This window comes from Callorhinchus milii, unplaced genomic scaffold (assembly GCF_018977255.1).
Source record: "Callorhinchus milii isolate IMCB2004 unplaced genomic scaffold, IMCB_Cmil_1.0 Scaffold2, whole genome shotgun sequence".
NCBI classification, from domain to species: Eukaryota; Metazoa; Chordata; class Chondrichthyes; order Chimaeriformes; family Callorhinchidae; genus Callorhinchus; species Callorhinchus milii.
Window position 1 is genome coordinate 108,219,623 of NW_024704743.1, and position 12,072 is coordinate 108,231,694.

General features: G+C 39.4%; 1 protein-coding gene across 4 annotated transcripts in view; it reads left to right on the forward strand.

The window, feature by feature from the left end:
• LOC103180720 (sodium/potassium transporting ATPase interacting 3) overlaps nt 1–12,072 on the forward strand; it is a 203,915-nt gene that overhangs the window by 110,477 nt on the left and 81,366 nt on the right. For all 4 annotated transcript variants that reach the window (XM_007896729.2, XM_007896731.2, XM_007896730.2 and 1 more), the window contains exon 3: nt 6,223–6,303. In XM_007896729.2, coding sequence (XP_007894920.1) covers nt 6,223–6,303 — 81 coding nt within the window. The remainder of the gene's footprint in view (nt 1–6,222; nt 6,304–12,072) is intronic.

Here is a 12,072-nt window from a genome sequence, read left to right on the forward strand (position 1 = left end):
CGCCCAGGCTATTTTTAGTGTATCCAAAGAATCTTTATGTTCAACTCAATGTTAATGTAATATAAGATTTTGCTTGATCCTCTTTGCCCTCTTTCCTATCATTAGCCTTCGGACGTCCTCCCGACATGAAAGGTGCTATACAAATAGAATTTTGTTGTTGTGTAGGACCTAAGCTCACTTGCCCCAATGAAATCCAGAACATCTCTCATTCTTCTTGCTCCCCTGGTACAACAGCCACCTCAGTTCCCTCAAATCAGAGTCCTATGCTTTCTAATGCAGATGATACAAAACTCACGGTTCACCGCAAGATCTGGCTTGAACACTTCCGAACTTACCACCTTTCCCTGCAAAAAGCCCAAACAGAGTTTATTCCAATGCTATCCTAGAGGCTGAAAACAATTCCAAGCATTTGTTTTACAGCTCACATCACCTCCTTTGTGCCCCTACTCAAGCGCCCTCCATTCCTCACCTCTGATATTAAATGTGAAGAGATCCTCGACTTTTTCTCATTATAAATAGACAACATCTGCTTCCTGCTTCCTCTTCTTGGATCAAGCCATCATTTCATCTCCTTTAATGGTTTCTCCTCCCCACCCCCCAAGGTCACCTGTGGTGTCTGCAAGGTTCTATCTCAGCCCCCTCCTTTTTCTCATTTATATGCTCCATTTCGGCACTGTCATCCACAGACAAGGAGTCAATTTCCACATGGATGCAGATGATACCAAATCTATTTTGCCTCCTCTAGTCACGATCCCAGACCTACCGATGTTCTGACTGTCTGCTTGTCTGACATCAACACTCGGATCAATGCCAACTTTCTATGGCTGAACATGGACAAGATGGAAGCCACCCTCCTTGCTCCGGTCAACGTCTTCTCATCTGTGCTTCTGAACTCCTTAACCTTCCCTGTCTATCCCTCAGACTCATCAAACCTGTATGTAGAGTCCTGTAGAGTAGTGTTTATAGCGCTCGCCTTGCAAGCTGGAGAACCTGTGTTTGATTTACGGGCAGGACGAAATGTTAGTTTCCTTACTCCACCTGCCTCAGTTTACCAGCAGTAAATAGGAACCCAGTCACTTGTGGATTGGTGAATCACTTTTCACAGTGGGGGGAATAATTCCTTCAGGGAATAAAAATTCCTGTTTCGCCCACAAATATGCGATCAATTAACTTTACAGTATATTCTGCGAAGCACTTTGAGACGTATAGAAGACATGAAACGCGCTATATCAAATGCAAGGATTATTATTAAAAAAAAGAATTTGGTCACTCAATCCATGACTGTTTGTGAGACACTATTGTGCGCAATTAGCTCATTCATGCTTTCATCATTTCACACGATTTTTCCAATGCACTTCTTGCCATCTCCCTAACTATTATTAACAAGGTTAACTATTAACAAGGTGCAAATGATTCAAAACTCTGCTGCCCATGTCCTCATCCATACCGGGTTCTGCACTCATCAAGGTCCTGCCAGGCTCCACTGTCTTCCTGCTGCACTTTCAAATCTTTTCACACCCTGGCACCTCCCTACCTCTCCAACCTGCTCACACCCCACTCCTCTACCTGCCGCCTTTACTTAGGACCTGTTGCATGTTCTTTGACCCCTCTGCTCCACAATTGGCTTTCAGCCAGTGTACCCGAAATCTCTGGAACTCCTTGCTTCAATTCTTCTGTCTTGCCCCCTCTCTGCCCATCTTCAAATCATGTATTTGGTAACCTCATTCTCCCCTCCCCACCCCTTTCCAGCTTGGCGTCAAGCCTCATTCTTAAGTGAAGCTACTCGTATGAAGGGTGATATACAAATGTAAGTTGTCATTAGTGTTATTCACTGAAGTCCTGACTAAATGTTTTCCCCTTATTGGCGACTCTGTCACAATATATTGGTGTCTGTATGCCTCTGTGTGTCAGTGTCCATGTGCCTCCGTGTCAGTGTCTATATGGCTCTGTGAGCCAAAACCATGAAAGGATTTTGAAATTCTGGCTGAGGATAATAGAGAATAGTATAACTAGTATATACTTTATAAAATATAAAGAATAGTATAAAGATCAGGAACTGAGGTTTGATACATTTATAAAGAAATAACAGGCATCTCATTTCTTTTCTGTCTCTACGTGTTCAATGAAAAGTATGAGTTTATTTCTCGTTCCTACAGATTGTAGCTGGGGTTGTTCCAAATTAATCAAGAAAAAACGTAAATTACATTTTCTCAGCATCACCATGAATATATTGTCATAATACCATACACTACAAAAAGACAGCTCACCAGTTTGATGGAATTAATACAAGCAACTTAAGTGGTTTTCTGTTAGTTGGCTGCACATTCCCAGTTGAGTGCCAGGATATCGCCCCTGGAGCAAGCCGCTGAATTTCCTAGCACTCCATTTATGGCGTATGCTTGTCAATCAGTAATTTTCATTGTTCCATCATTTTGCTATATTCTGCCATAAACTGCAAAGGCACTGCCAGATTGATCAAGACATATTCACCTACAAAACACAGGCTCTCCACTTTACAGCACATCCTGTGAAGCATTTTGAGACATCGTCTTAACTTGAAAGTCACTATATCAAATGCAAGGATAATTATTTTTATATATTTGTTTCAGCAGTTCAAGAAAACAACCAGTGACATTACAATATTCAGGAATATTGTAGTTTGAGCATTGTTGTGTTTTGGTACAACTTTAGTTCTTCACCGATCTTCCTATCATTTGGTTAACCTGTCTGAACATTCCTGTCCCACATAAATTGTAATCATGCTCAGCCTAAAGCAAAGCTAGTCAGGAGTAATAAGCAAATTGACACAATGTAAGGCACTCATTTACAGCATTATAATGATGTTAGCTGATCAGGTCTTTATCAGGTCACATTGGTGTAATGTCGCAGTTGCACACGCCCACACTACACTTTACAGTAGAATCCTGTGTTGGAGCTTTGAGAAGTCTCAATGGAGTGATGAAAATATCAAATGCAATATATTCCTGTATAGAGCTGAATTTTTTTACCATTTTGATGAGGATTTGATACTGGTAATTTTAAAATGGAGTGGGGTCTGTAATTGTCTTTCTTTGGCATAAAAAGATTACAGCAGTATGCCGATTATCCTCACACCAAATAACTGCATGTCTATTTATCCCCTTGCATTTCTCAAGTGTGCGTTGGACATGGGGCTGGGATGCCAGCAGAAAGAAAAATCGGTGTTAGGCTGAGCGCATACCCTCAGTTGCTAAAGGCATAATCTGATTGCTCTTAATAGTTCTCAGAAACTTTGTAAAATACAGTAGTACAAACGGATTTTAGTCATTACTGAAGTCAATTTGTATTTTACATAATGTCCGATTATCTGCATTGTTTGCTTATCCACATAGGGTGTCGGTCCCAATTAGTGTGGGTAATCAGTTATCCACTATAATATGAATGGTTATTCTAAGACAATAACTGAGGCATTCTCGTTCATGATCAGGTCTCCAGAGATTCCAGGCCAAATGACTACTTGATTTATCATCCCCTGGGATCAGCCTGGTTTCTTTTAGTAACCAGGTCCTTAACTCTTTTCCTGTCTCGCTCATTATTGCCACTGGGTTAGAGCAATTAAATTCAAATTAAAACCTTTCTAAAATATCTTTCAATGATAAATGTCCTGCTGTGAAACCAGAGTAAATAATAATATTAATAATTGTTGCATTTTGGAATGAATTGGAAAAGAAAATTACCGTGCAGACAAATAGCAAATACATTTTCATTTGGGGGGCTGTATCTGCTGAAGGATATATTTCACCTTTGATGCTGAATGGAAAATGGTTTCATCACCTGAAAGTGTGTTTTTTGGGATGTAGCCTCAGGATGTGTTGAAATTGGTTCTTGATAGCTTCCAGAAATACTGGGTACATTAATAGCATCCCTCATATTGTATGGCAGGCCTATTTCATTTTAATTGTTCCAACCTGATATGCCAAGGGTTAGAAAAAAGTGCGCATGCATTTGTGCATACAGTTGCCCAGCATTACAGGCTGTATCCAAATTAATATTGTGTGCAGTAATCGGATTGTTTGTTTTCTTTAACTCTCTGTCTGCTGCAGTTAGCATGTGATCACTCAACATTTCACTTAATGCAAGCAGATGTATAATGCATGGGTCTATATTAACATACAGTGTTAGAGCAATGCAGTGTTATAGCAAAGTGTGACGTTGAACACCTTGCATAGAAGAATGGTGGATTGCAGAACAATCTCTGTACAAGTAACAATGTAGTTGTGGTGTAGTTAATACATACACAACATTCTGGCTACATCCAAAAACTACATGCTTCCAGTGATTTCTGTAGCATTACAGAAATTCCCTTCCATTTTTGAATTGTATCAGGGGATCTTTAACTTTCACCTGAACAGGCAGACGGCCTCGGTTTAATGCATCATCCAAAGGACAGTAATTCCAGCAATGCAACACTACCCCAGCACTGCACTGGAGTGACATTTGGTGTAATTGAGTTCAAAGTTCCAACATGAGACTGGAACCTACAGCAAACTCAGAGGCGAGAGTGCTACCAATTGAGCCAGGCTGATATCTGAGATGAGACATATTAAAGAGCAAACACTGGAAGCACAGAAGGAGTAACACTACACACATAAGAAAATTAGTTCAGTATATCCTAACAATTGTCAGAATATGAGAACATAAGAACAGACTCCTGCCTGCTCATTGCAGTGCCATACCCATTGAAAGTCTATATCTTGGACTCTTCTGATGTCCACAGATAGCCAGGACCTCGGTTTAATGCCTCATCTGTAGGATAGCATCTCTAGCAATGCAGCTCTTCCTAGCACTGGACTGTAGTGTCAGCCTGGTCTGTGAGTTGAGTGTCCCACTGTGGGACTTAAACCCAACATTTTCTGACTCGGAAACAAGAGTGCTACTGTGGGAATGTAAAAGGACTAAAACACGTAAATTACAGAGTGTCTCAACAATGATAAGATTAGAGTTGTTTTTGAGCAAAAGCTGTAGATAATTAGAGCAGAACCAGTGTCCTTGTACTGTCTGCAAATGTATAATCAAGCTTGTAATGATTGAATGCTTGTCAATCAACAGCAACAATTGTTTGAGACACAAGTTAAGCATGAGGTGATTGCAAATAATCATGTATATAAACTAATGGGATTGCCCCATTGGTAGAGGGAGAGTACCGACTCTTCTGAGAGACGTGCTATTGTATTGCCTCTCGCTTTCCCTCTCCTTGCTGCAAGTATTTGAATGAACTATATTTCTGAGCTAACTCTGTTTGTGGGTGTTCGTTTAATCCTAGCTATAGCGACTACATCCTGGGTTCGACACTACCACTGAGACAGACAGACACCTTAACTTGAAGCTGAATGTGACCTGATGCTTCCAGTAATTATAAAAATGTCAACAAAGTGCATCACCCCTAACTAGCTCCTACCCCAGACAAGCTAGCTGAGATTGGAAACATCTTAAAAATAACAGGCATGAAACTCCGTAATGTGGGTCCATTGGTACCTCGATACATCACACACAATGGTGCTGCAGATGATTAATCAGTTACCAAATGGCATTTTGCAGTGATAAAGCTCTTATGCTCACTGGGTGCTCATTAGCTGCTACTTTGGATCATCCATGGCACAAGGTAGCTGCTTTTAGCCTTTGTCTTTGGGAGCAGACTAACTGCCCAAGAGGACGATTCTCAAATCTTTAAGCACAATGAACCTGGTAAAGTATGCTATTTTAATAATATAATAATCCTTGCATTTGATATAGCACATTATCACGTCTTCAAGATGTCTGTAATATAAAGTGTAATAAAGTGAATTGACTGTATATTTTGTGGGTGAAATTTTAGCCCATTCTTAGCCTCTCTCTCTTATGGGTGATATCAATGATTCCTTCTTGTTGTCAGTGATGTTTAAAGATGCTAATATTTTGCTCCAGTCAGTGTCGTGAGTAAATTCAGACTGTGGGTGGTTATACTTTTGACAAAATATAAATCTTTGTTTATTAGTTTATTTTTAGACTAACCGTGTTATTGTCTGTAATTTGCCGAGGTTAGTAGAGAGCTGAATTTGGGGTAGGTTGGGGGAATTGCAATCCTTTGTGTATACGCTCTGATTTATGCTTCAAAATCTTGGTACCAATACGTTTTTATAATATTAATGTGACTGTTCTTCATGCCATGGTCTCATTTTCTGTTTCCTTTTGTTATGTGTCTAGTACTCCATCTGGACAGCTCTGTGGGTCGCTTGGAATGTATTTGTCATCTGCTTCTATTTGGAAGTTGGAGGGCTCTCAGAGGTAAGGACTAGCATTTAAAGCAGACTTCATACACCAAAGCTCAGCTGGCGCTCAGGCAGCCTGCAAAAGGCTTTGGAGTAAATCGGGGCTTATTATATGAGTCGGGTAAACCATGTGCGCGTGGAGGGAAAAAATAATGTGACTTTGATTCTAAAATTAATGATCAGAAGAAACGATTACACATCATGTAATAGTTTTCATTGATTGATAGTTGTGCAATGAAGGGTACCTCTAAATCCATCTGCAAACCCTGAACTGTTCATTGCCTTAGAGACATCCTTTTGATGTGAAAGGCGCTATATAAATGTAAATTTGTATCGTCTTTATTTATTTATAGAAATAAAGGTATTTGTTTCGCCCACAAAATACACAGTCAATCCACTCTACAGTATATCCTGTGAAGCACTTTGAGACATCTCGATAATAATAATAATTCTTTCATTTGATATAGCACCTTTTTATGTGTTCTAGACGCCTCAAAGCACTTCACGGAATACACTGTAAAGTGAATTGACAGTATATTTGTGGGCGAAATGCGGCAGACAATTGCGCACAGCAGTGTCCCACAAACAGTCGTGGATTGAGTGACCAATTTATTATTTTTATTTTATTTCTTGAGGGATTATTATCAGACGTGTCGAGTAAGGAAGCTTGCCTAAGGTTTCGCCCTGTCTCGATGACATGAGATGCAATATATATGTATAATAATAATAACAAAAATAATAATTTGGTCACTCAATCCACGACTACTTTATTGTATTGTGTGCATGGTTTACATATGGCTTATACAATAGATCCCAATGATAAATTCATGACTTCCCGCCCCCCAAACCAAGTTCCCTTAAATGAATTGTTAGCAACATTTGCTTTCACCTTTCCCTTCATTTGCTTTACATGAGAATTCTGACTGTCCACCTGGCAGCAATTGTCCCTGCAACTCAGTTGCCATGACAATATCTTGTCATTTCTTGTAGCTTCTTAACTACTTTAACCTTTCCGTTCTATAAGTGAATGTGAGAAAGCTCCAGTTTTTGTTCTTTACAAACCCGTAGTGTTTGGCAAAAAAAAATCAGCTGTGAGCACAAAATACAATGTTAGATAATGATCTGGGAATAACGAATAATTCCATGTCTTTTATTAATTGCAAAGAATCTTCAATAGAAAGTACTTTGCATTGTCTGAGGTATCGGTGTCTAAGGATTCAAGGTGACCTGTTTTATATAATTGGAAATCTTAGCTTCCAGTCAACAAATTCAGTCTTTATTGCCTGGTAACAGTGATCCTCTGGAACAGAAATGTCTCGGTAGAAATAAAGATATGCCTCACTTTAGTTTTAGCGTTCAGCAGCGTTGAGTGCATCTTGTAGCCCTGTGTAAACCGAGTGCAGTCATTACTCTACGGTCACTTTAAATTAAACTGCAATTTTGTGACATGCTATTTCAACTGTTGTATTATTACACTTTTAACTGGCACATTGTCAAGGAGGAAACGAACACGCTGCACCACATTACTATCCTATGTTACCATATATTAGAGAATAGCAGCAATCAATAGTTGTGGAATTTGAAACACGCACAATTCATAATCTGAATACTGCGGTAATCCTTTGATAATGGAGTTTAAAACATGCTGTCAGATTAAATTGGTCACTCACTTCATGGCTGTTTATGGGATATTGTTATGCGCATATTGATTGCCATTTTCGCTACAAATACAATACAAAATTGCATTTGTACAGAGCCTTTCGCGTCGGGAGGATGTCCCAAGATGCTGGACAGTCACGGATTTGGACCCAAGCAGGGGGGTTGGGATCAGGGAGGGTGGAGGCCAGGGAGGGTAGCTCGACACTTCACAATAAAAATCCTGCGAATTGCTTTGTAACGTCCCGATGACATGACAGGGCGCTATTTCAAGAGTAAGGATTATTGTTATTAATTGGAATCTCGCACAGTGACTCGTGCCGCTTACCGGAAGTGTATCATGGTGACCCGTGCAAAATCTCCCTCAGAAATGAATTGTGTCGGAGTGGAGTTGCCGCAGGTCAGTGTGTTGCACTTCTAGTTACTGCAGAAGGCAGTATTAGCCACTCCAGTTAGGAATACAGGTGAGCGCTACATATCTTTAAATTGCAATAGGGCTAAGAAAGAAAGTTGACAAATTTGTTTGCAGAAAATCTTCAAAAGCATCACACGTTACCTGTGTGAAGGCTGCTATATAAATGCATGTTGTTGTTGGTTAGTCATGCAGTTTGTCTCCAGCTGCTTGTTTAAACTGGCAGTAGGTATTAGGGAAATATTTTATACAGGTACAACACTAAGTTGGGGAGGCAGAGAAAGAGAGAGAAACATACAAACACACACAAAGCGAGAGTGAGGGATTTGCACATATATTGAGAGAGACGTGTATACTAGGCACATATAAACACACAGGAGAGAGATACACATACATAAACAGAGAGACCACACAGGTTAGAAGTATTACAGTGGTTGGGGAGGAAGAAAACAAATGCTGGCATTGTGTGGTGTTATAGTAACAGTATAACTCCTAATGGAAGGAATTTTGCTGAGTACGATATATTGTATTTCACGTACACTGTTTTCACATCCACAATAAAGCCAACCCCAATTATTAGGTATATTGTGCAATCTACTGTATGGCATTTTGCACAATGGTGTCATTCATCATTTGGCCTTTGCTCATGGGACTTTTCTGACACATGAGCAATGGCACCTTAAACACAACTGGGTTTTATTTCTTCAGTGTTTACTCAATTATCTAAAAATGTACACAGGAATCGTAGATTACACAGGGCAAGATAAAGAACATTGCAAAACCAGGAGAAAAATAATCCTACCCTCATTCGCTGATCCATTTCTTTGCCAAATAGTTATGTAAATGCCACTTGAATTTGCTGAAATAATTGGCCATGTCACTATTAATAATAATAATGATAACAATGATAATCCTTGCATTTGATATAGCACCTTATCACGTCTTCTAGACGTCTCAAAGAACATCACAGAATATACTGTAAAGTGAATTGACTATGTCTGGTGGGCAAAACGCGGCAGCCAATTGAGCTCAGCAGTGTCCCACAAACAGTGTCCAAATTCTTCTTATTTTTTTTGGAAGGAATTATTACTCCTGGAAAAGCGATCCACCAATCGACTAACGACTGGGTTCCTACTTAATGCTAGGTAAACAGAGGGTGTAGAGTAAGGAATTCCATATATTCAACACACTCTGTATAAAGTACTTACATTTGAATTGTATTCATTTTCTTTCATTTGAGCTTGAGTCCACAAAGTATTTTTTGGCTAACATTGGTCTCTACAATGGGGTAGAAATTCCACCGGGGCTCAATTTGCTTGATTTTCTTATCATTTCAGAGCGTTCTGAGTTTGGTAAATTCTCAAATGCAAGTCTTTAATTTTGAAGCTGATTTTTTGGACGTTCCTTTGAAGAGCTACAGACCAGCTTTATATTCAACAATTAGTCAAATTCGGGAATCTCTGAAATGAAGTACCTCTAGACCCAGGTGGTTTGCATTCAGAAATTCCTAAACTATTGAATAGGAAGCCATTCTCAGTGCCGACATCTTTCTATGTTTCTGTCTATGTAACTGATGCTGACCACTTGTCTTCCGACTGGTGGGTTTGTGGTTTTTTGTAATTAAAAACTTAAAGCAGAGTAAGAAACTACAATTTAGCCAACTTCATATATTAGACCCCAATGCGTATTTCCACTTTGATATTTAATATTGGCCATGAAATGTAGTCTTGACAGTTTTTAGATATCTCAGGCTCCCTTAAGGAGAACTGCAGAGAACTGTGTTTTCCAAATTAACACCATATTAATTTTTTTTAAATCAAAATTCACGTCTCCTTATATTTTAATGCAATGATCTTAAAGGTAAGACCATGAGAAATTTTGGGCCTCTTATGTCAACAACAACAACAACTTGCATTTATATATTGCCCTTCACGCAGGATAGTGTTGCCATAGTGTCAACGTGGAAGGAAGAAAATTCCAGCTGATATTTACAGTTAGCAAACAAACAGACTTGAATGAAACAAAACTAAAAGTATATCCGGCTCCTATAGACCTTTTAGTGCTGCTTGCGCTTGCACCTGAGGGATGATGTGGTTGGTTTATGGTGAGAGCATTCTGAATTATTCAACATGAAATTGTTGGATGGTTGGTTGATGCGGAAAAAGCTCTGTGGTATTTTGAAAATTCCGGTCAGAGGTGGTGGAATTTGCGAGATGAATGATGCCACTTGGTTTGAATAATTCAAAGCGAAAGGGATGTGTAAATTAGTGAGGTGAGACTGACTGTTTGGACATGTGGTATGGGATTAAAATGCCTCTATATTATTAAAGACAATAGGTGTTGGCACTTGAGGAGGTGTCAATAACCAATAGGTACATTAGAGCTTTGGAAGAGCATGATTTGGATCTTCTTTTGGGAACAGGGTTAAAATTTACAATAAAGCTGGTCACTAAGTGGGGTAATATTTTTTTAACGATAATTCTTTCATTTGATATTAGCACCTTTCACATGAGGAGGAAGTCTTAAAGCAGGATTTATTGCATTGTGCAGTGACTGTGTTGAAGGCAAACCTGGCAGCCAATTTACACATAGGAATCCCCCACAAATAGACATGAAGTAAATGAACAATTTTATCTGGCCAGGACACTGGGGAAACTCCCTTATCTTTTTGAGTAGTGCCATGGGAATGTTAAGGTTCACCTCAACAGACAGATGGGAACTTGGTTCAACACATTGGGGGATTATTATCAGGCGTGTGGAGTAAAGAAACTTGCCCATGGTTTCGCCCTGCCGGGAATCAAAACCAGGTCTCTAGCTTGCGAAGCGAGTGCTACAGGCTATATGACTCCGATATAAACTGTATTGTATAAATATTCAGTATAGTGGATAAAAAAGTAAAGCAGACAAACTGAAGCTGGTAATGTTCTTGGCTTTTTGTTTCTTCTTTGTCATTTTGAAATAATTTGTGATCATGACTTTCAATACATTAATTACAAGCCAGTGTTGGTCTCACTTTACAGCACTATTCATGGCGCCAGGCTGACTTCACAGATAAAAGTTAACCTCTATTCCAATTCCGTTTAGCCACCATAAATGGGGACAATTTCACACAATACCTGGCTATTCTCTTTTCAAACATCTCCATTTATGCTGTGTGGAGCTAGCTGCTAAGAAGTAAACAAAGCCCTCGCAATGGCTTAAATACACTACTGGGAGAAAGATAGAGAGAGAGAGAGAGAGAGAGAAAGCAAACAAATTAATGCATTTACTTTCATGTTTCAAAGCGCTTTATAGTAATTCACTGCTGTATTAATACAGTCAAGTGTAGTGACTGTTTTGTAGCTTATCACACACGCCAAAGTCCCACTAACAGCCATTAGATGAATGACTAATTTATCTTGTGGACTGTTGGGTGGGCAATCAGAGGAAACGTCCCTTCTCATTTGAATAGTGGCATGGGATCTGCAATGTTTAACCGAGAAACAGGCAAGATTGTTTAATGTCTCTTTCGAAGGTCAGCACTTCTGCCAAAGTGGAGGTTCTGGAGCGTCTGCCTAGACTACGAGTTCAAGCTGCCTCATACAGAACACAAAGGTCTTGGGTTTGCTTCCTAACTTGCTACAACTGGCTTTAACATCGCTCTGCTAGAAAGTGGAAAAAATAAATGCTAGTTTATTCTGCTGATCAATCTGTTTGAAGCTCTTTGAGCTATTCTCC